Raw genomic sequence first — 24,842 nt, 5'->3', positions numbered from 1 at the left:
CTTGTAGCACTAAAAGTCTACCATCCCTTAGCCTGGGGCTCACTCTCTGCGATGTACAGTGTAAGGAAGAAACATTTTCTGTTGCAGAGGATGACCTTGTTCAGAAACTACCATGGTTCCCAGCACAATGAAGCCAAGACTCCTCAGGATGGAAAGAACGTTGAGAAGAATACACAATGAGAGTAGGTGCTAAGAGAACAAATTCTACTTTGCCTTAAACAAAGACTGTTGTTCTCTAGGCAGGCCTTGTGTGTGTAAGAAGGTCATGCCTCAGAGTCTGCCTTTCCAGTTGGAAGTGGCAGAAATCTTAACCAAAACATAAAGCTGGCACAGGCACCCTTCACCTGATCCCCCAGGAATGCCTAGGCTGGAAAAGCAGAGAGTGGCAGAAGATCCAGCGGTACCTTCCAATGGCACTCAGTGAAATTCAGGCGAGCTGCTGTCAAAGAGAATATGGTTAGCAAATGATGGGGAGGAGACATTCTTGCACAGGAACGCTGCCTTCAGGAGGGTGGGGCTGCTGTTCCCTTGAGAGAGTCCGAAATAGTAAGTAATGGGTCAACGCAATGAAACTGGAAGCCAACATGGGACCTATGGGATGTGAACCGAAGTTGCAGGAACCCAAAATCTAGTCAAGGGAAGAAAAGCAAATAGCAATAGTTGATTTTTCTCTGCACCAGCCTGCAGCATGAAGGTCCTGGCAGTTACCTGAGGTTTCTTCACCTTAATGATCCACGTGGGTGGGACAATAACAGCAGCATGGGCCCCCAGGGAGCAGGGTTCCTCAATGTGATGCAGCATGAAGCAGGTCACCTTATTGTGAAACTGAAGAGAAAAACAGGCTAATGAGCAATTCTGGCCAGAACTGCAGTGAAAAGGAGCAAGTACACACTTGCCTTGTGCATGCACACATGCATACTCTAAGGACACATGCTTCTCGCCATCATCCAACTAGCCCCAGGTACCTGGAGACCAGATTCCCAATTCATGCCAGCATAAAAACTTACCACAGTGGTTAACAAGAAATCAACCTAGCAGGACAAGGCCTGTTAAAATTTTCTAACCCACTAGTAGGACATTTTCATGAAGATGTTAGAGTCTTGGAAGGTTCTAGTAATCCTTACTTTGAACACAAATGTTTCCCTTGACCTTACGTTAGTCAGAAACTCAGATGAGTAAGAATAATGTGGAGGGCCAGGGATTTAGCTCAGTGGCACCACAACTGTCTCTCAAGTGCAAGGTCTTGAGTTCAATCCCCGGTACCACAAAAAAATAAATAAAATAAAAAGAACAATGTGGAGGAAAAAAAAATAAAGAAAAGCAGAAAGGCAATGCCTGCTCTCTGCCTGTCTTGTTTTCTGTCTGAGATGTAAATCCTCCCAGGCTGTCCTTCAGTTTAGAGATGCCAAGAAAGAAACAGGATGTCTCTGCTGGAAGTCGTTAATCCCAGAGGTAACAAAGTACAAAGAAATTTCTTCTGTGAGTTCTTCTAAACCTCTTAAAAGTACAGTGGCCCTATTATACTTGGCAAACCTAAAGTATTTTTTGTTTTTGAAAGGAAGGAAGGAAGTAAATGTAAACTAATGATCATAACAATAACTCAGCATGAGGGGCTTAACTGGATACCCCAACTGTGCAAAGCTGGAACTGGTGACCTTAGGCCAATCACATTTTCAATCCTCTTTTGACAATAATCCACAAGGATGTGCTGTAACATTTATTTTCCAATAAATATAAATTCAACATTATGCAATAATTAGGGGACTAAAATTTAAACACAATGATTTTTTTAAAGATTAAACAACAGTTTCTATTTGAATCATACTTATTATGGCCACATAATTTATCATCTTAATTGGAACTATTTTTAAAATGAATAGATGTAACTTATTATGCACTAATTCATTTTTTTTCTCAGTACCAGGGATTGAACTCAAGAGCTAACACTTGCTAGACAGGTGCAGCACAACTGAACAAAATCCCCAAAGTAGAGAAATTTAAGAATGAAAGGGATCACTGATAATAATGCTGGAGCAACAGACAATAATTAGAACTGTCTCAGGAAAACTGGCAAATATAGCCACTCTAATTTTATTGCAAAACATCAGAGAGACTTTGTCTTCATGTCTGCATATCTTCAATATCTGCTGATTCCATGCCTAATCAGCCAATTAAATACAAAATACTAAGTGATAAAGTAATTAATAACCATCCCTGCTACCAGCTATTTGTGATCTGCAAACAATTAAATATACCAGAGAATTATTATTTCAATGCCTTCTTTATGTTTTTTAGCAAGTGAAATAAACCCTCAGATACATGACCACTATATTTCTAAAATAGTAAGGATCTCTGTGATTGTATTATTCAGATCTCTCAACTTATAGTTGGACTAATGTATGGAATAAGAGGTAAATTCAAGATTGTAAGCTTTTAAATGATGGCAGCAGGACCTAACTACAGGAACTCCAGCTCTCAGCCCAGGGTTCTTTGTCCTCTACCATGGAGTGTCACTTGCTGGTTTGTCTGACATCAAATATCCTTGGAGGGATTACCAACACTGTAAAATACGCAATCTATTTTGCACTGTAACATGAGTCAAAATATTTCGTATTTATACTCCTTGCAAAATCACCTTCTATAATGTGGGAAAGTTGAGAAATGCAAAGATATGTGGAACTGACCAATGGGCAAGTGTAAGTTCAGTCTTTATCGATTCAGTTGGACTACAGATTAATAAAGAGAGCACACACGTTTACCTTAAAGTGAGGGTGTTTCCATAGTAACCAATCCCGGATAACCCATCTCACCCCATCCTGACAGCTACACGGAGATGCAGCCTATCTGAACACACCTGGCATGATGCTGCCCTCTAAGTGGGGTCTCATCAGGTCAAGGTGCTAGCACGTCGGATGGCATTAGGGACTCAGACACCAAATCAGCTCCTTCTCCCACTGGTGGAAATATAGTCATCGAGACAGAGTTCACTAGAGCTTAGGATATGCTCCTGAGCACACAAAGGTCACGTATGTGACAAGGAACTGAAAGGGAGAGGAAATGCCAAGAACACAAAATGTGCCAGGATGGCAACACCGCAAGCACAAAGCTTCATAGTTACAGAAGGTTCTTCTGGCATGTGAGGCCAGCCAAAGAAAATTAGTGAGATTATTACAATGAAATTGTCATAAATGGTTTTGATGACCAAAGTATCATTTTGTGACGTTTGAAACAAAATGTTGCTGGAGTGTGAAGCAAGTTCAATCTGTTTTTTTGTTTTGTTTTCTTTTGTTTTTTGTGGAGGGATGTGGTTACATGTAAACTCTTAACCTAGCAGAAACACTACAGCCCTTTGTCTTCAGGTCCTCTATGCAAGGAAGGGGTGATATGTCCCAAGTCACATGAGCATTCAGAAAAGCAGAGGTCAGCAAACATTTTCTAAGAAGATTTCATAGTAATTATTTTAAACTTGTGAGTCCATTCATCTATGTTGCAATCACTCCATTCACCCAATGGGGCAAAAATGTAGCCGTAGATAATCCATAAATGCAAAACAAGCATGGGTAATATATGAATAATTTAGGCATGGCTGTGTTCCAATAAAATCTTATTTATTAAAATAAGTCATAGCTATATTTGGGGCTGGGTGACATTATTTACCAAAACTACATTTCATTTAGTATAAGAACAACTATACCACCACACAAACCTAGAGAAGGAAACAAGCAGCTCTCTTCACATTTAGCCCAATAAAGTCACTCAAACTGGGTGTAATCTCACACTCAGGAGGCTAAAGCAAGAGGATTACCACAAGTTCAAGGCCAGGCTAGGCTATATAAGGAGTTCAACGCTGGCCTGAACTACACAGAGAGACCCTGACTCAAACAAACAAACAAAAAAAGTCACTCACATAAAAACCAGAAGACCCAGGAGGCCTAGCCACCTATGCTACAGAGATCTCTCATGGTGCCTATTGCCTTGTCCTAAATTTGCCCCTTCCCACCACAGGAGGATTTCTCAACAGTTTAGTGGAGAGGAAATGAATAGAATATAGGAGTGAGAAGCCCTTGATTCAGTCCCAGAGGAGGATTTTCTAGTCTTTCATCCTAGGCTTCAATATATCCAAAAGAAGGGTTGAATGTATCTCTAGAATGTTTCCCAGATCATACATTCTAGTATTCTATAGCTTTACTATCTTTCTTCCTCAAGGAACTGAGTTGAGAAAAGGAACAGATTCGATTAGCATAACTTTCTATCTGCAGACAGGAACTTAAGCATTGACAAAAGTCTGTTCTGATCTCATGTGAGCTCACTTTTCTTTTTATTTTGTCCCAAACTTACCGCCTGCTTGCACCAGGAACAGCTGATAGCCACAATTTCTTTACTGTGGAAGGAGAACTTTTGCTGGAAACCCTGGGATATTAGGACAAGAGACAGAAAATTTTAAAACCACCTCAATCACAGCAAGTATTTGCCCCCCAACACAGAAGTTCAATAAAACTGTTAGCCATCACTATGGTAACCAGAACTTCAAGTGTCACATTCCGAGCTATGCTCTCCACCTTCTGCCATGTGATGATTTTTTACTTCTGAACCATCCAAAGTGTGAGAGAAGGCATTGGTATTTCCTATGCCACTAAAATCTCCAAGTCAGCCACATGGAAAAAAAACCTTTCTTTTATATATGTATTTCTGATATAGTTTTCAATACAAAGGAAACCCTTAGCTCTATAGAATAATTGTCATGTATTTCAGATGCTCTATACAATTTCAGTAATTAAGAACTCAGACAGAGAGAAACTGAGTATCAGAGAGACCGTACCTAGAAGTTAGGATCTGGGAGCTGTCCAAGAGTGTAGTGGGAAATTCGGCTTTCATAATCCGTTGGGGATGTCTGCTCTAAATAAGCAGCTTTTAATTCATATTCTTTAAAAGCAAACAGCAATGAGAACGGTAGAAACAATCCTCTTAGATGAACAAAGTGACTCTTCCATCACTAATGGAAGAGGTGCTTTTAGCTGCTGTGGGTTGCCTAAGTAATTACCAAACAGAAGTTTACAGTAATGCTCAAAGATTTTTCTCCCTAAACCTGGGCCATTTCCCTCCATCTGTAAAATCAAAACCCAAACAAATGCGGTGACAAAAAGTCTTAAAATAGGGCTTAGGTAAGGAGGTCAAAAGAAAACAGAAATGTTTTCTGGCTAAATAAGTCTTGCTTAATGCTTATAGATAACTTTAGGTTAAAAGTCAATTAATATATTATGAAATAATGCCCCAGAAGCACTGGCAGTATCCACAATCCCCACATGTCCACAACACTTGACATGCTATTTGGGATTGCTCCTCTTTGATCTCCCTCCTCTTTTATTTCCCCAATACCCACCCTAGTTCTCTTTTAGTCACTCAGTCTGCTGCAGATGGATATCAGCTTAGAATTGAGTTTAGTCATCTATGCCCTACGATTCAACCTCTAATCCTTCTCTTTTGTCCCACACTTAAATAATCACTTCCCTGAACAAGACTTCTTAATATCAGAGTCTCTTGGACACTAAGTGACGCCTCTCCTCTAAGTGATGGACACTGTTATGCCTCCTTTTGTCCATGATCGCACCTTCTCCCCAGCAGAGGATTGCTTCTGAGACACACAATGGCTGAAAAGTGCTGGGTAGTTTTGATGTCCATATGTTTGTTACTGCTCTTGCTCAAACACCATTCCATCAACTTATACATGAGAGGTGGCATGTCGAAAGAAGCCGAGGACAGATAGCTTCTTATTGGCTGGGTGATCTTAGACCAATCACTTTATTCTTCTAACTTCTCCCTTCATTTCAAAATGGGGATAGTGATAGTAACCTCTCTACACCACCAGGTTCTTATATTCATCAAATGTGGCAATATATTTAAGGGGTCTATGACATCACATTGTAAGTATACAGAAAAAGAGTATTTTATTGCTAAAATCTATCAACAAGAACTTCACCTTGCTGAGAAAGGCTAGTGTCAAATGTGGTCTTACGGGCACTCTATGTATTCAGCTGTGCCACCCAATAAATATTGGCCGACAGGCTTCATGGAGGAAGCAGATGCGGTCCACTGTGGCAGTGACAGCCAGGCTGATACCAGAAACAAACAACAAGGCCAATCACAACTGGGGCATTGGGCATGGTGCTTGTGCAGGATTGCGGCAGGCCTCTTGGAAACAGGCCTGATGGTAATCATCTCTGTGCTTTGTTTTGGATTCTAGTCTGGCAGAGTCACAGTGATCATGGCTTCAGAGCTATTATCTAATAGAGAGACATAAATAGAACTTCCTCAGAGCCCTCGTGCACTGAGTTCCCACAGACCACCTGCTATGGGGAGGTTCTGGCCAGGCTTGCACAAAACAGCAAAAAGAACCAGATCCCTGATAATCCATGTTTAAATGCTGGCCCCCATCTGCTATTATGGTACTAACAGACACCCCCACTGAATATCAAATGACGTGATTTTTAAGGGCTATTTTGTTCAGCACTATCAAAGAGGAAAATGGGGATGTTAGGTCAGATGCTTTGAATCTAACTGACTTCAGAATTTAAAATATCAAGAACTCAGAGTGATAAGGTTATTATTATTATTTTTTTTTGGTTCTGTGGGTTTATTTTTCAATCAAATTGAGCCTTTGGGAAAAAGTTTAAACAAGATTTGTTCTGAACAGCTAAAGCTCTGTTGCCTCTCTTTCTTCTGCAATGTAGGGCATGTACCAAATGGACTCAGCTTTATAGCCTTGGAGGAAACCAGAGACAAGGACAGTACATGAAATGAGCTGAAATTAGTTCACTGTTTCTGTATACAACTGGGGCTTGATGTGGGGTAATCTCTTGATCACAGGCTAATTCCCTAATTTAGGTCTACCCAACGTAAGAGTTGATACATGTGGCTAGAAATTTTAAACGAAATAAGCCTTTCTGTATCCATCAGTGTGACCAAAGCTCACAAAGTGCTGCAAATGGAAAATCCAAATGAATTGTAAGACTCATCAATTTTCTTCCATTAATATTTATCTGAAAAAAATAATTTCAAGCATCTTAGCTCAAATGCTCCCTATGACTTATAAAAATATATACAAATGTATACTCATACATTTTATATTTCATATCTAATGCTTATCATAAGTTGAGATGTAAAGTTCATAATTTCTGGCAAAATAAGATTGAAGCTGTAAAATAAAATTTTTATATCACTCTTAATTGTATCTCATGTAATATAAATATCATGGTGACTTAGTAAACAGTAAAGTAAAGGGAAATTTTTCCACTTTGAACAGGACTTTGCTAGAAGATTTCAAATTAGTTGCATTCTTTTTTTTTTCCTCATTGAGTTTATTTGTACATTTTAGGTATACAGTACAGTGGCACTCATTATTGGGATCTTGTACCTTTACATGACAGGTCTTGGTTCTCATTTTTTCCCCTTGTTCCTGCTCTCCCTTCACCCCCTCCTCCCCGCCCTCCTCATTTACAAACATACAGCAGCTTTCAACCAGCTACAGCTGGTAGGTTAAACAAAACTTTCTAGTTACCTGGGTATGGCAACTATACCCACCTGATTGAAAACTCTTTTATTTTTTAAAAAAGCATTAGAGTTAACTGATTATAGACTGTGGACTAATTGAGTGCAAGCTTCAATCTTTAGTTAGCAAAGCCACCAGGAATTAACAACCCCTTTCTTCCAATTTTAGTATATGTGCTACCAAAGTGAGTACTCCTTTCTTAATATATATATATATATAAAATTAACTTTTTCCTTTAACAAACTATTCCGGCCAGGTTTTCACTGATATTTGTACCCTTACTGAGCATTGTGGATCCATGGTAATCAGTATAATATGATAGGATGCCTTTTCCTCAATTTTGAGGCAGAGTAAAAAACTGTTAGTTAAATATTCTAGTTTTGAGAAGACTATGGTTTATTTATTCATTAAAAAACCTAATTTACCTAAAATTTCTAAATTTTCTATCCTGAATTTGTGGGTCTTAAGATAAATTTTTATAAACATTTAAGATTTTCAAAATGTAAATGAATTAATCTAAATTGGATTGTCATAATGTTTTTAAAATTGAATCATAGTAAACAATGTTCTTGTGACTCCTGAAAGCAATTCACATTATGTGGATTTACAATTACTTTATCAGAATTATCTTTGAAAAACTGAAATTCATGTCTAGTTGGATTAATTATAGCATACTTTTGGTGCTGATTAAAGATTGCAATTTGTGAATGCTAATATTATCCGTACAGACCCATGATGAACAACCTATGGCACACGTGCTGCAGCACACTGTTAACACTGAAAGCTCTGAAAGGTTCACCATTACTGATATAGACTCTCAATCCTGGTGTATCACTGACTAGCACGTACAGAATAACAGGTTCTCCCTCAAGTGCATCCTGAGTTGTTGATATTTACAATTGTTACTCATAGCTGATCTGTCTTATCATCCTTACATAGTTTCTACTTTTTGCACACCTCTACCTAAGTACCTCCCACAAACCACAGATCATAAATTGAGTTTTCTGGAGGAAAAAGTAAAATATTACAGCACAGGGTTCTCCCTACAAGTTCATACTATTATCACAAGTGTGTCAGACCACATGAAGAGACTAAGAAGTGATTTCCAGGTTGATTTCATTTCAGAAACAGATGAGTTCGTGCAAGCAGACAGTTTAACCTCAGGCCAGAACTAAGACAGATACCTCCAATGATGGCTATGACTCATACTTTATTTTACATGTTAACTACATTTAGTCATGATATTTTTTTCTCTCATTGAGTTTATTGGTACGTTTTAGGGATACAGTACAGTTACATTCATTATTGGGATCTTGTACCTTTACATGCCCAGTCTTGGTTCTCATTTTTTCCCCTTGTCCCTGCCCTCCCTTCACCCCTCTGCCCTCCCCCTTTACAAACACTGCATTTCCATTTTTTCATTTTCCCATATTTTTTTTCTTTTCCCTTATTACCTTTCTCCTACCCTTCCCACTTTCCCTACACCTTTAGCCCCTTCCTTCCTATGTCACATTGTCCATTATATCATTAGGATCTTATGTACTATGATAGTTTATTCACACCAGAGAAACTATTCAGTATTTACACATGTGTGACTTATTTTTTTCACTTAGGAGTATAGCCTCAATATGTATCCATTTTCCTATGAATGAATCTAATTTCTCATTCTTTATGGCTGAGTAATATTCCATTTTATAGAAAAACCACATCTTCTTTATCCAGTTTCCAACTGATGGGCAAATGGGCTGTTTCCAAGTTTTAGCTATTACAAACTGTGCCACTATAAACATAGGTGTGCATATATCACTGGTGCAACCACTATGGAAATCAATATGGAGATACTTCAAAGAGCTGAAAATACCGAATAGTTTCTCTGGTGTGAAAAACTATAATGGTACACAAGATCCTAATGAGATAATTAATAATGTGTAATAGGAAGTAAAGGGTTAAAGGTGTAGGGAAAGTGAGAAGGGTGGGGAAAGGTAATAAGGGAGAGGAAAAATATGAGAAAATGAAAAAATGGAAATAAAGTGTTTATAAATGGGGAGGGGAGGAGGGGGTGAAGGGAGGGCAGAGACAGAGGGAAAAAATGAGAATCAAGACTTCTCATGTGAAGGTACAGGATCCCAATGATGAATGTAACTGTACTGTATTCCAAGATTGTACCAATAAACTCAATAAAAAAAAAAAAGAGCTGTGACTAGAGGCTCCATTTGACCCAGCCTTCCCTCTGCTGGGTATCTTTCCAATAGTCATGATATTTATATTTCACATTTTTATAACCATCCTGATTTTTTTTTAATTTTATTGAGTTTATTGGTACATTTTAGGGATACAGTACAGTTACATTCATTGTTGGGATAATGTACCTCTACATGGCAAGTCTTGATTCTCATTTTTTCCCCTTTCCTCTGCCCTCCCTTCACCCCCTCCTCCCCTCCCCATCTACAAACACTTTATTTTCATCTTTTCATTCTCTCACATTTTTTTCTTTTCCCTTTTTGTTCTTCCCCTACGCATCATTTTTTTTAAGACAAAAATGTTTTATACTAAGAGTGTTATATAATGGTTCCTCAGTTCATGAACACTTTTATTTACAAACAATTTGATTTGCAAAAGGAAATATTTGACAAAATTGTGTTTTTGTTTGAAAACTCTGCACTGGGTAACAAACACAACCACAGCCATCTTTCCACACGAACACAAAGTTGGCCATATTTTTCAACACTGTAGAATAAATTAAGCTCACAAACAAAGGTACCACTGGATTTAACAGTGAGAAAATTGTACATGAAACTTTTAGCTATTTGGTTTATCAAAATCCTAGAACACTTGAAAGGTTTCATAGATGAAAGCATTTTCCTAATGGAGCAACTAAGTACAATTATGATAATACTGATCCATGAAAATTTCTGATTAACCCATACAGCCTTGCAGATTTAAATTATCATCATACGTGAATGATATTCACTAGCTAGGTTTTGTATTATTCACTAAGTTTATTGGTACATTTTAGGTGTACAATATGATGACATTGATCACTGGGAATTTGTACCTTTACATGAAATATCTTGGTTCTTATTTTTTCCCCATTCCCCTGCCCTACCATCAATCCCTCTACCCCTCCCTATTTACAAAGGCTTTGTTTCCATTTTTTCCTTTTCTCATATCCTTCATTCCCCCTACCCCTCCCAGTTTCCCTTAGGGGGAAAAATAAGACTATATGTAGCTTAACTTTTCTTTTCTTTTTTTTTGGTACTGGGGATCAAACTCAGAACCTAGCGCTTGCCAGGCAGGCACACGGTGCCACTGAGCTACATCCCCAGCCCAGCTCAATTTTTTTTAAAAAATAGAATTAATGTTAAATAGTTACCAACTACTAATCACAACAGCTTTTATTGATGCCATATACTGCATGATCTTGCTGACTGGATGACATCATGAGAAGTAACAGGCCATGCCTTACCATTCACTAATAGACTGAGAGAAAAGTCCCTCTGCTAGTAGAGCTAACTACAGTTTTGTTTTATTTTGTTTTGTTTTGTTTTTTGTAAACCTGGACTATTTTGCTACATAGCTTGTAGACACCTGAGAAAGAAACAAAGTTTGCCAAAACTGCTCAAATTCTGTTCCTCCTGGCTTCATGAATTCATATCAAGGTAATATGGTAATGTAATGTATGTCTTAGAGAGAGAAATCTGTTTTCTACAGTTTTGACTTTATTTGGGGGTTTTACTACATTTATTCTTTCCAGCAGCATCTCAAATGACCTAATAGATCTTTTACACTAATGTACTCAGCCAGGGAAGGGACAAAGGCTGCTAAGAGAGGAAAAGAACTATACCTTGAAGACCTAGTTGTGGTTCTAACCAGTTTGTACTAGTAGGAGTGGGGGAGTGTGGACAGCTGGGTCCAAAGGATATAGGATGGTTGGGGCAGGATGCAAAGATGACTAACGAGAGTTTCTTGGCGTTGAATCATGTGTAACAGATAAGCTAGACCCAAGTATTGTAAGTTATGATCTATTAAATATAAAAATTAGGTTTGACAACTAAACAGTTTATCCCGAGCATCACTTGGGCAGCACATTCTGAATATCCCAAGTGTTGCTCAGGCAGGTGTAATATCATCCAATCAATTCTTATATTGAATAAATTTGACAAAATTGTCATTTTTATATTTTATAAAAATTAATGAAAACATGCAATTTTTTTGTCATCCCTGTATTTAACTAATTGGACTGGTAAGTGGTTAATAGATAAATTGGTAAAAGATGACTTATTAAGAACCCCAGGAGCCAGGCGTGGTGGCGCCTGCCTTTAATCCCAGCACTCTGGAGGTTGAGACAGGAGGATTGTGGTGAGTTCGAGACCAGCCTGAGCTACATAGTGAGTTCCAGGTCAGTCTCAACTACATAGTGAGACCCTGTCTCAAAAAACCAAACAAACAAACAAAAAAAGAGAACCCCAGAAGATGATACTAACACTAAGGTAGCTTTTAAAAATGTGAAAAAGGGAACAATCTTATTATATGAGGCAGAAATGGCTGACTGCTTGACAGAATAAAAAATCTGAAAATTTCACAGAAATATGAATGCTGGTGTTGCCAGTATAGCAAAAAGGCCCATTGGTTAACTATAACGTTCCTAAAGGACACTGAACTTATGAAAGTAGCAAGACACATGATGGCAAGAAGGGCACAGTCATTGTGAAAATGCTCAAAGGCTGCTGTCCTCTCTAGGTTAGCCCTTAAGGTAGGAAATGTCTTACAGAATAAGAAGCCTGATAGCAACTTGAATTAAGGAGTTCCAAAACAATAGGAACCTTTGCTGCACTTCAAAGCAAGGTTGATATTTTCATCATAAGACTGACAGTGCCACCAGGCACAATGGCACATGCTTGTAATGCCAGCAACTTGGGAGGTGGAAGCAGTAGGATCACAAATCTAATTCTGGCCTGGGCAATTCAGCTACTTAGGAATCCCTAAGTGAAGGCTCCAGGATTCCATCTCAAGGACCACAGAAAGAAAGGAAGTGAAGGGAAGGGGGAGGAGGAGGTAAAGAGGAAGGAAAGAGCGAAGGCAAGAAAAGAAAGTAAAGGAAAAAGAAAATGAAAGGGGGGAAGGGAAAGGGAAAGCGGAGGGGGGAGGGGAGGCCAGGGGAAGAGAGGGAAGGGAAGGGGAGGGAAGGAAGATGCTGCAGTCATTGTGTTTGGCTTACAGAGCACTACAGAAGTAGTTAATACAGTATGACATCTGAAGAAGCAAGATGGATTTTTAGGTACAGGGGATACTGTTCAATCACAGCAATCAAAAGAAAGGAAGAATGAATGATCAGGAGAAATGAGAGCTCATGCTCCAAAACAGAGCCATAATCTATTGTTCTGCTTCTGTTCAGTTTTCAAAGTACAACCACTGACTGAAGGACAAGGATCCTGTAGAGTTATAGCAAGGGTCCATGGTGACATTCCCATGTCTCCAAAGCAAGGACCCGCAGCCATTCCTTTCAGTAGCTGGACACTAAAGAGAGAGAAAAATGTTCAAAAATTTTAAAGACGATCGGGCAAGGGTTAAGTTGACATGTCTACCCCAGGTGTGAGTAGCATCACGGTACCTTAGAGTAAGAATATTAAAAAAGTGAAGTCCTAGACTAGGGCTGTTTTGCAGAGTTCAGTGGTTCTATAAATCTGTCAACTATGGAATTGAAATGGGCATACCTTGTAACAACTGGTTTGGGGGCCTGTAGTATAAGAGATAGTAGAGCATAGAGGGCCACATGAATCCACAAAACACCTTCCCATATCCAAATCAAATTTTAAAAAATTAAATCAAATTCAATGTCATATTCTCAAAAGTAAGAAGTATTAGATGATTTCAAACCAATCATTTTAAAGTTATGACAAGGACCTTATGTTTATATAGTTTTTTAATTCCCTAAGTGCCACCCTAATAAACTCAAGGAAGCTGGAGGCAGAGGTGGTAAACCCTAACACATTCCCATTTAGTGTACCAGGTGAGATACTATCAAACCAGACAGATACTGAACAATGATGCTGGACTATCAACAGATGACTGGATGTACTCTTCATACAGCCACTGTGCCAAACTTGGACTCTTTCAGCCTTGAGTGAAAAGCATGTGGTCAATGATTTGGCAAAGGGCAATAAAATCTATTTGAATTCACTTGCAGGGTTAACACAGTACTTTCATAGACTTGCCAGGATGGTGAATTTTTCTGAATACAGTATTATCCAATGTCATGCAAAAGGATTTGAACCATGTGAACATTTTACACCACCTCATTTGGCCCTCTGTACCAAGGACATCATGTCAAAGGGAAGGAGAAAGAAGAGACAGATATGTTAGAGGTCTCAGGGAGACCGAAGGTAAGGAGATTTACCCTGTGAATTATGAGAGAGGTCTCACACGTTAGTGACCCTTCATAGTCTAAGGCATTCCTCAACCTAAAGAACAAATGCTGCATTTCACAACTGTGACCACTAAGAGTGAAGCACACTTGTAGGTGTCTGGTTTCTAGATGGCACAGATTCAATACTTAGGAATGTTGCTCTGATCAATTTAATGAATGATATTAAATGCAGGCAGCTTACAGTGTGGCACAGAAGAGGAAGTAGCTCTGTAGCAGGGCCTCTTTGAAACCAAATCAGCCCTACTGCCTGATGCTCTTGGAAGGACAGAGAAAGAGAAAAGATAGCTGTGGTGTTTATGACCAGCACTAAGAGAATCACAGGACAGGCCCCAGGATTCTGAGACAAGCCTGTACTTTCTTCAGGAGAGAACTGTACACCATTCATAAACATCTCATGGCGTGTCATGGTGCTCTGGTGGAGGGACATACGGCCTCGAATCACCAGGTGCCATTAGCTTGGTTCTGCCTGATCCCTGAGTCATCAGCTGGATAAGCCCAGCGTCAATCTACTGATACACTGGTACCAACTGAGATCTGGCATGGTAAGTACCAGGGATGCACAAATAGGTGTCTCAGAAACTCCATATTACCAGATCTCTCACTCAACTCACACTTACGGAAACGTGGTGGGGGGGGGTCTTCAAAAATTATCCAAAAGAGAAGGCAGAGCTGACATGGGGCCTTAATGGGTCAACTTGGTAATAAGTCGAGGGCAAAAGTGCACTCTTGTTGCACTAAAGCCTACTCAGGATTGGACTCTAGAGACATAAGTGAGAAGGGTACAACTTCAAGGGTACAACTTCAGGTGAAGCAACTGGTCATCTACCTTGTATGAAAAGATAGGCAGAAGATCGATATAAAAATATATAATGGCATAGCCAGGGATGAATGGCTTGGCTTATTGGTCAGAGGCCTAGAAGGCAACAAGAAGTCTGAGGAAAGGATATATGGATGAACTTACGTACAAAGAGTAAAGATTGCTGCATTCACTGTATGTTAGTGCCTACCAGAGAGCATTCACCTTACAAGAACTAAAAACTTAGATATAACTGAGGCACAACACTGTATTACGAGATGTTGTACTGGGAAATTGGGTTCATAGCTGGAGTACCCGAGGCAGCAGTGAGGAATGGCATGACTGGGTCTAAAAGCATAGGCTTTCTCACACCAAACTTGAACTAGTTATAGCCAGTACAGAATGAATGCCTAACCTATGAACAAAAGACACTGAAGCAAGCAGCCAGTATGGCATAATGCCTCAAAAGCAACAACCAGCTACTTGATGGAAAATTGATAACATCAAACCCCTTCCACTCTATCCAGCAACTCGCCTTGACTGGAATCGACCTATACACATAGTATTTGGTTCACCAGCACAGAATCCTGCACAACATCGTATCATATCAAGGAAATAATTTTGTGGTAATGGAGGGGCAAAAATGGGTATGTGTGATATACAGTAGTTCTATCACATCTCACACCACTTTTTTGTCCTCTGAAATGATGTCCTATCATCCTCCAGACTCAGTAAATTCACTAAGTCCATCATGGTTTTATGGTGCTGTGTTTCCATACCAAAACTCACGGTTGCAGAAAGCAAGGATTGGAAGAAGAGTGGCCTTGTCTACTTGGGGGAATTTTCAATTTGTATCCCTATAACTCTGAGCCCTGAGATCTGACTACCAAATTTGTCCTCTGAAATGATGTCCTATCATCCTCCAGACTCAGTAAATTCACTAAGTCCATCATGGTTTTATGGTGCTGTGTTTCCATACCAAAACTCACGGTTGCAGAAAGCAAGGATTGGAAGAAGAGTGGCCTTGTCTACTTGGGGGAATTTTCAATTTGTATCCCTATAACTCTGAGCCCTGAGATCTGACTACCAAATGGAGAACATCTTCAGAATGGGATATAACAAGAATCTCCTGAACATTACCAGTATGACCAGTTACTTAGGGATTTTTGTGTCAAGAGATTAGCAGACATAGGAAAGAGTCATCACATTGGTGGGAGTAATCCACCCTGATTAACAGGTGAAGGTACAGCTGGAAGAATATATCTGGTACCCAGGTGATCCACTGGGGCATTTTGTGTGTCTCTTTAATCTTTTGCAATGATAAATAGACAAGTGCAGCAACCAAGATCAAGTAAGGGTCATAGACTGCTCAAGGGTAAGAGTCCTGATAACTCTATCAGTAGTGGATAGTCAGGTGAGTCTAGTAGTTGATAGGCAGGTTGCTAGTTGAGAGGCAGGTGAATCCAAAATAGCATCTCCCACAGCAGGGCTTGAGTAGTAAACAGCAAAATAGAATGTCATTTTACCATAATTGCTTTTAATCATCTGATGCTGCCAAATAATTAAATGATTATACCTGTATATGCTAAACTGTGATAGCTAATTGTGGTGTCAATTTGAATATGAAATGCCTAGCAGATTACTTCAGGGTGTGTCAGGATTATTGACTTACTGAAGAGGGAAGACCGACCATGGGTGTGGTGGCACCAACCAGAAAGCTTGTAGCCTGGATGGACTAAAAAGGGAAAGGAGACTTCACCAGACTAACTGCAGAGCCTTTTCTGACCAACATGTGTTAACCAATTCAGATGTACTTTTAGGCTTGACTTGTTTAACTGTCTGTGGGTGTCCTTCTGGGTTAACTCTGCCCTACAGAGCCTGAAAGATCCACTTATTAATCAAAAGAACTTGACTTTTGCTTCTCAGATTACCATGCAGCATGGATTTTCCTCTCTAGAGTATAAAACTAACCATAGCTTTGCTTATCACTGTAGTGGTCCATTTTAAAAATGCATAAAGCCATTTTATGAAGGTAATACTGATATACAGAAAGCTGCACACTTCTAATTTGTATGGGATGACTTTGTGCTCAAGCATATACCTGTGACAGCAGCTCCACAATCTGTGCCAAAAACACATGAAATCTTCTCCAAAAATTTATTCCCACCACTTTTTTCAGCACAAAGAACACAATATAAGATCTATTCTCTTGGCAAATTTCTACATAACAGCAATATTGTCAACTCTAGGCATTATGCCCCATGGCAGGTCTCTGGGGAGTATTCATCTGGCAGAACTGAATCACTGTATCCTTGATCAACACCTCCCTACATTTCCCACCCTTAGTGAACCTGGAATACCTTAAACTGAGTGAAGTAAGTCAGACACAACAGGGGAAAGACTGCATGATACCATTTCTATGAAGAATTTAAAATGGATAAAGAGGAGAAGGATGGTTTCCCTGTCTACTTTCGTGATAATCAGCCAAGGACAGAAAGAAAATCCAGACTTCAGTTGTTGTGTTGGGGCAGTCTAGACAGGCTTGGATTCCACACCACTGTTCTGTTACCCACTGTATACCTGCTCCATGATCATCCTGAGGTTAATTCAAGAAGATGACTGTTACAGCGGGACAAACACACAGATAAATCATTCAACATGTTGGACTAATGTGTGGATCCTCACCCTTGACCATCTATACCTGCTTCCTAAACTTTAGTGTCCCTTGAAAGTTAATCCCTAGGCTTTCTTGAAAGCTGCCCATTTTCAGATGAGTACAGAATGGTTCTTTCAGGTGATATGGAGCATTCCCCCAAAAGTCAGTATTTGCCATTGCAGTGATATCTCAGTTGTGGAATTCAATTCACTTCAATTCATTCATAAATTTTGAGAAATGAATGTATTTTTCTGATAAGAAATAATAGAAAACCAAGTAACTGGTTCTCAGGCCCACAAACTGCACAAGAACTATGTGTTGTCTGGGTGAGAGCAGCACATAGAGTGAAGAACTGTCACCCCTTTAGGCCTGTAGTGAGACGCAATGCATAATTCACTCTTAAGATAGGTTTTTAAAGTCAGGTTTTCAGTTCAACTATTGAGCAAATTTGCAAACACCAAACAGATTTTTTTTTTTTTTTTTTACTTTGCTGTTCGAATAGTGGGAAGTTCCAGCTTGGAGTCATTCAACAACCAAGGTATCACTCCATTTTTAGGTCCTATAATCCCTTTCACTGTCTCTATAAAATCTCAACTACACTACCATGTAAAAATTATAATCATTTTGTCATTATAAAAAGAATAATATGTATACTTTTTTAAATGTGTATTTTTACTAACTGCACCTTAGTTCATTTTAAATTAAGTTTTAGCAGTATCTGTCATAATTAAACAGTAATGTTGACATTTTCCCATTTAATATTTGCTGCATGTAGCTTAAGTTAATTAAATATGACAGTACATATAATTTATGAATAAATAATTCATAATGATTTGTCATGTTTGGTTAAGGAAATGAAAGATATCGAACAATGCAGGTCAAAGTTTACATTATTGATTAAAAACTTCAAGATTTGATAATTTAAATTTGAGTTGTGAGTTTTAAAAAGTTATCTGGTATACTTTATAATGTTTGCATATATTTGTACATGGAAAAAGACAAATGTCCAGGGCTGGAGATTTAGCTCAGTGGTGCCAGTGCCTGCCTTGCAAACACAAGGTTCCAAGTTCAATCTCCGGTACCAAAAAAAAAAAAAACCAAAAAACTTCCAAGTTGTGATTTACAAATATACTTCCACAATTTCCAAATTCCTAGGGTTGGATGCTTGATTCTCTGAAAGAATGAAGACTCATATTAGCTATAATCATTACTATATTTTTTCTTTGTATATTGATGTTTTAAAGTATTACAGACATTTCAGTGTTGAGTCAATTTTGATTTATTGAATGCAATATGTATATTTGGTAAGAATGACTTACAGACAGGTTTGCAGAATAAGTATGCAATCTATCTTTAACCACTGAATGAATGCAAATTTGTATTAAACAATATGTGATAGATAGATCCCATCTGCCTCTGTAGTCCACTCTTCATCTTCTTCTACCCTCTGTTCTGTTGCAAAAAGTTGGATTTTGTAGTACCCCAGCAGAGTGCCTGGAGCCCTGGTGGACCCACTAGAGGTAGAAGATAAAATCAGCCATTTATCTTCCAACTGAGCTCCTCAGACTGGTGAAATCTTGTTACTTAAGGTCACAGCTCCTGGGAAGGGCCTGGCATTTGGCCTGACATAGCTCTTGCCAATACTAACCTCTAGTCACACATTTTAAATATTCACTTTATTAAAGTCTCATCATAAGTTTTCCTCTCTTTTCTGCCTCTACTCTGGCTCTTTCACAATACTGGAACATAAATGACAGCAATGTAATACCATATAATAGCCATAAATTTGGCAACCTGAGGTGTCCAGCTAATGTTAAATGAACTGAAAAATTGAACATCTCTCATGTGATAGTCACTAGACACCACATGCATTTACATAAATTCATGCAAGGCTCAAGAGAAAATCACTAGAAATATTTACTATATTGTTAAATTAAAAAGTGGATATTGAAACCACACATTCTGACTATACACATTCCTGAAAAGCCCCAAAGTTTAAAAACCACCAGTAAAGGGAAAAAATTTTTTTTGCTAAGAGAAGTGGCTATTTTTATCTCATCCTTATTAATTAATTAATTAAGTGAGGAATACCGTATGTGTTACAGAGGTTGGGTGGATTTAAAAACCTGAGAGTGAGAATGCGCAACTCTACAGATGAAAATGACATACAGCACCAAAGTCTGAAGTGAATTTTCATTCACCTTATATGTATACAGAAATAGGGCCTTCAGTTTTCCTCCAGGACAAGGTAGAAGCTGGGTTGTAAAGGATTCCTAGAAGGACACATATGTGTAAGACCATCCTGTCCCTTATCTACTTGAGTCTAAGAATTCATGAGCACCTGAGTATAAGCACAAAAGATGAACAGAATAGTATTATAATGTGGGAACTGTACATAAAGAGCTGGGACATCTCCACCGACAACTGTCATGAACAGAAAGTTGTGAGAAACCCAAGATCAGCACCCTAGGAGGAAAGGAGACTGGGCCACAGCAACACAAGGTGTAAGGAGTCCCAGGGTTTCCCATTCAGGTGACCATGCCAGCATAAGGAAGTGCAAAAATGACACCAGAGAATACAAAATATATTAGGTTTATTGTTTTTTAAAAACAAAATTCCTCCAAATTCTTTATGGCTTCAACTGGTTAAATGGTTCCAGGTGCTAAACTCTCCAGTGAAGATGTTTTTCCAAAAAGAAAATCTATTCATCCAGATCCTTCCTACAGCCCACACCAGGGATGCCAAACTTGGTTGTGCCTTCCTGTCTCTCTTAAATACATATATGTTCCCCTCGATAGATGATAGATAGATAGATAGATAGATAGATAGAGATAGATAGATAGATAGATAGATAGATAGATAGATAGATAGATAGATATTCTACTATTTAAAAGCATGAGGAAACCCATAAACCCGAAGGCAGAACCACAGCGGAAGACATAGATGGACTAAGCAGGAAGGGCACATGACAGTAGAACACTGACCTTCCCAGCAATGTAAAATGGCTAATAAAAATCTTTCAACCTCTCTTCTTCCTTCCTTGTCTTCTTCCTCTTACTTCATCTTTTTTTCAACCTATTTTGCCCATCGAAAATAAAACCAACTAAGACCCACTGGGTTGAACTGGAGAAGATAGTACTAGTTACAATGTAGGACTGTGTCCTAGAGTCTTCTGCAGGAAAACTTTTTTTTATATCAGTAAATGTTTACAAAGCATAATGATTACATTCATTGTGGGGAGTTAGTACATATACACATCTTATTCTATTTGTCCTTTCTCTCCTCTCCTTTTCCTCTCCTTTCATCCCTACTCTTCCTGCCTGCAAAAGGTCTACCTTCCTGTTTCTTATCACCTAGCTTTTATTTTGTTCTTTAAATTATTTATACTTTGAATTTCTCATATGAGAGAAATCATGTTATTTAAGCGTGTGTCTTATTTATTTCACGCAGAACTATAGTCTCCAGATGCATCCATTTTCCTACAAATGAGTCAAATTTATTTTTCTTTATGGCTGAGTAGGACTCCAGTGAACATGAACACCACACTTTCTTTATTCATTCATCTGTTGATGGACATATAGGCCATTTCCAAGATTTAGCTATTGTAAGTTGTGCTATAGAAGAATGTGATAACTAATCATTACAGCATGATATTTGCTTCCCAGGAACAAGGTAAACAGCAAAATCAATGAAATGTTTCCAATTCTTTCTCACCTCCCACAATCCTACCCAGGCTGCCCAAATTTCTTTGCATCCCTCCATTATTAAAAGCTCCACGTTAGTCAGCCTATTGCTTAACCCAAAGGAGTCACATGATTAAACAAAAAAAAATTAATAATTTTTTGATGAGGAATGTATTCTCCCAAATTATCTTATTCTCTGCCTAATTAAAATCTCCCTTTACTGATGCCCATAGCTTATTTTAAAAAATCATTAATAGTGTGATTTGTTACCAGTTTAATCATCCTAGAAAACCCTAAAATTCTTAAGAGTTGATCTTTGTTCACTGGGAAAAGTTATAATCCAAATCAATAACATAAAATGCAGAGAGTTTAAAGCTTGCAGTCATACCCACTTTGACCCATGCCCCTCACTTTTCCAAAAGACACTGTGTCCTGAGGGATATTCAATCAAAAGAAGAAATGAAGTAGACACATAGTGTCATGCATGAAGGCATCTCTGCCCAAAAACTGGAAAGGTTCCGAGAGAGTAACATGTGTATTTCCAGGTTCTGACCATGTTGTCAACTGAACAGTTCTGCTCAGTATTATGCTATCAGAGTATATGCTGACAATTCTATATCAGCAAAAGTAATATTGCTCCACAGCACTGTGACTGTTCAAATATGTTCAGTGGGCCAGTGGTCCTTTAGAGGGAATTGAACAAAGTAGGAAAACATATATATCAAAGATCAACAATTAATAAAATTTACTGTAAGACTGTCCATCAAAATGTGCAAATTTCTTTAAGACAACTTCCCCTTGCAATGAGTTTGAGAACAATCAAAATACTTCTTAAGAAAAGGGAACTTGGAAAAATAATGCCTTTCAGAAAAGAACTGATGTACAGAACACTAGGCTTGGGGCCAGGAGTCCTCTACCTCGGTGCCCACCTCCTGTAAGGCCGTGGTCGGCTGGGCCCTTACCTTACCACACTGCTTACATTTTCCCTCCTGCCGGCGCCTGTGCACCCAGTGATGACGCACAAAATTCTGTGGGAAAACAAAGTTAAAGGAAAACTTTTTAATTTGCAAACCTCAATACTTATGTTTTAATGTTTTAACATGATAGATTTATATAAACCATAATTTATGCCCAAATGAGCACAAGAGCAAATATGTGTATTTATGACTTGTTCAACAGTAAGTATGAATTCACTCGTGTAAAATGAAGTTAATTCTCTATCCCCAGAGAACTTCTATAACTATAGATTCTATGTATTATACCCTTCCTCCCTATCTTCCTAGGGGTAAGGGGCCATAGCGGCTTGCTTTACTCGACTGTCTAATCAGTCAGACTGTGCAGAATTGTGAACGGCTGAAGGAGGTCCATGAAACTGATAAAAGAAATACTCCGGGAGAAATGAAACAGGGAAGGAGAGGGGCTGGAACAGAAACATCCGATTCAACTTAACAAACATGTATTGAATGCTTTCCATGGCAGGCAGGTACTATTCTAAACATTCTAACTAGATGGAATTTAAATTCTCAGAAAGAAAGAGGTCTTTTACTACAAGGCATTGATTTGAAAATGTTTTACTAGATAAAGTGAAGGAAGATAAAACCGAGGAAAAGAAATGTCAAAGGCAAGAGATGTGGGTGTGTGGGTGATGATCCGGCAGTGATACTATGTTGGATCTCCAGGCACCTTGAACTAGGCAGCTCCTTTCCTTTCGAGAAGATAATTATGCCCGGGACAGAGAGGCAAGCAGCCCCATCACTGTTAGCTCTTAGGGCACCTTAGAAGAAAGAGTAATATTCTCAGAACAAATGATGCAGGCAGACCTAATAACTTTTCTTTTGGTACCGGGGATCGAACTTGGATCCTTGAGCTTGCAAAGCAGGTGGCAGAACCACTAAGCTAAATCTCTGGGCTCAGACCTAATAACTTAGCACGACTCGTCTCTCTTAGACCGATATACCTAAAGTATAACCTATTCTTTTCTTTTACCTTTTCCTGAGATCGCACCCTTTACTTGATACTGACATGCATATTGTAGGATCCAGTCAGAGTCCATATTTTCTCATTACAGGCCCCTAATATTTTTTCAGTCATCCAACAAATATTTACTAAATCCCTACTACACACCTGACACTGTTTAAGGTCAGTGTGGAGTAAAGAGAAGACAGTTACATCCAGGTATGAAAATCGGAGTGATGAGAATACCTCCAATAAACATTAAGATTGTTAATGCCAAAATGCAACCATTTCCCTTAATAACATCAAGTCAACTTATGCTAAAACTAAAGAAAAACCCAAGAGGGAAAATGGTCTCTTGACTATAATAAGATATGAAGAAGCATAATGGTCCCACAAATTAGTCTGTTTTTCATCTTGCTTTTCCCACGGTCACCAAAACAAAGACAATTTTATCTGTTCTAAGAAAGAAGTAAATAATAATAGCGCTTTCTGATTACTGATTGGGCCCCAGGCACTTTAAGTATATTTTATGCCTAACAGTTCTTCTAATCTTCATGAAAATTTTAGTGACTAGAGGTGCTGTTCAGTAGGAATATATTAAAATGAAGTCTCAGGAGTTCTTCAAGTATTGAACTATCTGTAAATTGCCTGGGACACTGGAGTGTAGGACCCCTTCCCCATTCCTCCTTTGCTGCCGTAGCAACCTCTACTGCACCCCTCAATACTGGAGTCCATGTCCATCTCCTCACTATTAAACAATGAGAATGTACATTTCTCACACATCAGGTTCTCAGGATCCTGGCCCAATGAGCTCACTGTTGCCTGGTCAGGGCCACTGATTCCCTCAAGAACCTTGGAAGAATGGGCTAGGCCCAACTGTAGTGCTTGTTTGTGTAAATTTACATGTCCACCTAGGCAGTTCTGGGTTCAAATGTTGCTTGTGGCTTTCTAGACAGTGACCACCATCCCAGGAACATGCTCAGTTGTCATCATCAGCCCAGCCTGAATGTAAGAACTCTGTAGGGGGTGAAATGTTGAACCTTCCACTCCCTTCTACTGCTGAGCCCCTCAACCTCTTATTCTAGTAATGAGACAAGAAGTTTATTCAGTTCTTGTCTTAGGATTGGAGTGGGGAGAACAGGAGCAAACTGCCAACTGTAGGGCATCACAATTAACATTATTGTAAGGCATCTCATCCAGATGTGGTGGGGAATTCCTGTAATTCCAGCACTCTGAGAGGCTGAGGCAGGAAGATTGAAGGTTTGAGCCCAGCCAGGGCCACATAGTGACTTAGCAAGACCCTGTCTCAAAATTACTCAAAAAAAAGTATGTAGGGTAGCACCTCATAAAGTTTGACTCTAGCTATCATTATCATCTTCATTTAACAAAAGAGGGAATCAAAGTACAGAAGGTCAATTAAAAGCAGTGACCTATGCTCCTTCAGCTGTGTCTCTCCTCTGCTCTGCTCTGAAAGATCATACTTCAGCTACTTCAACAAGACACACCACAAAGGATTCCAATGACAAGAGTGGAAATACCGAGTATGCAGGAATGTCAGACAGTAATCAGAAGGGAGAGAAAAATTTAATACGCTTGCTCTTAGTTTAGAAGAAACTCAGGAGAATGAACAATATCATTGAAAGAAAAACTCTGTACTTATTGGATTTATAAATCACTTAGTGACTACCAATTCAAGACAGGAAATGCTGAAGAACTGGATGTGATTACCTGTGAGAAATCATAGCTGACTCGTGGGTCATTTAGGTAGTGACAGATCT

At 38.8% G+C, this 24,842-nt stretch overlaps 1 protein-coding gene across 12 annotated transcripts in view; it reads right to left on the bottom strand.

The window, feature by feature from the left end:
- Dgki (diacylglycerol kinase iota) overlaps window positions 1-24,842 on the bottom strand; it is a 441,978-nt gene that overhangs the window by 224,770 nt on the left and 192,366 nt on the right. For 11 of the 12 annotated variants that reach the window (XM_019208591.2, XM_033764527.1, XM_033764526.1 and 8 more), the window contains 3 exons: window positions 22,071-22,136; window positions 4,339-4,410; window positions 709-825 (listed from right to left, as the gene is read on the bottom strand). In XM_019208591.2, the coding sequence (XP_019064136.1) occupies window positions 709-801 (93 nt within the window). In that variant the 5' untranslated portion in view covers window positions 802-825; window positions 4,339-4,410; window positions 22,071-22,136. The remainder of the gene's footprint in view (window positions 1-708; window positions 826-4,338; window positions 4,411-22,070; window positions 22,137-24,842) is intronic. The other variant, XM_033764524.1, reaches the window with a different exon arrangement.

This window comes from Fukomys damarensis, unplaced genomic scaffold (assembly GCF_012274545.1).
Source record: "Fukomys damarensis isolate Sample0158 unplaced genomic scaffold, DMR_v1.0_HiC HiC_scaffold_16, whole genome shotgun sequence".
NCBI lineage: Eukaryota > Metazoa > Chordata > Mammalia > Rodentia > Bathyergidae > Fukomys > Fukomys damarensis.
This window is presented reverse-complemented; position numbering and strand designations above follow the sequence as displayed.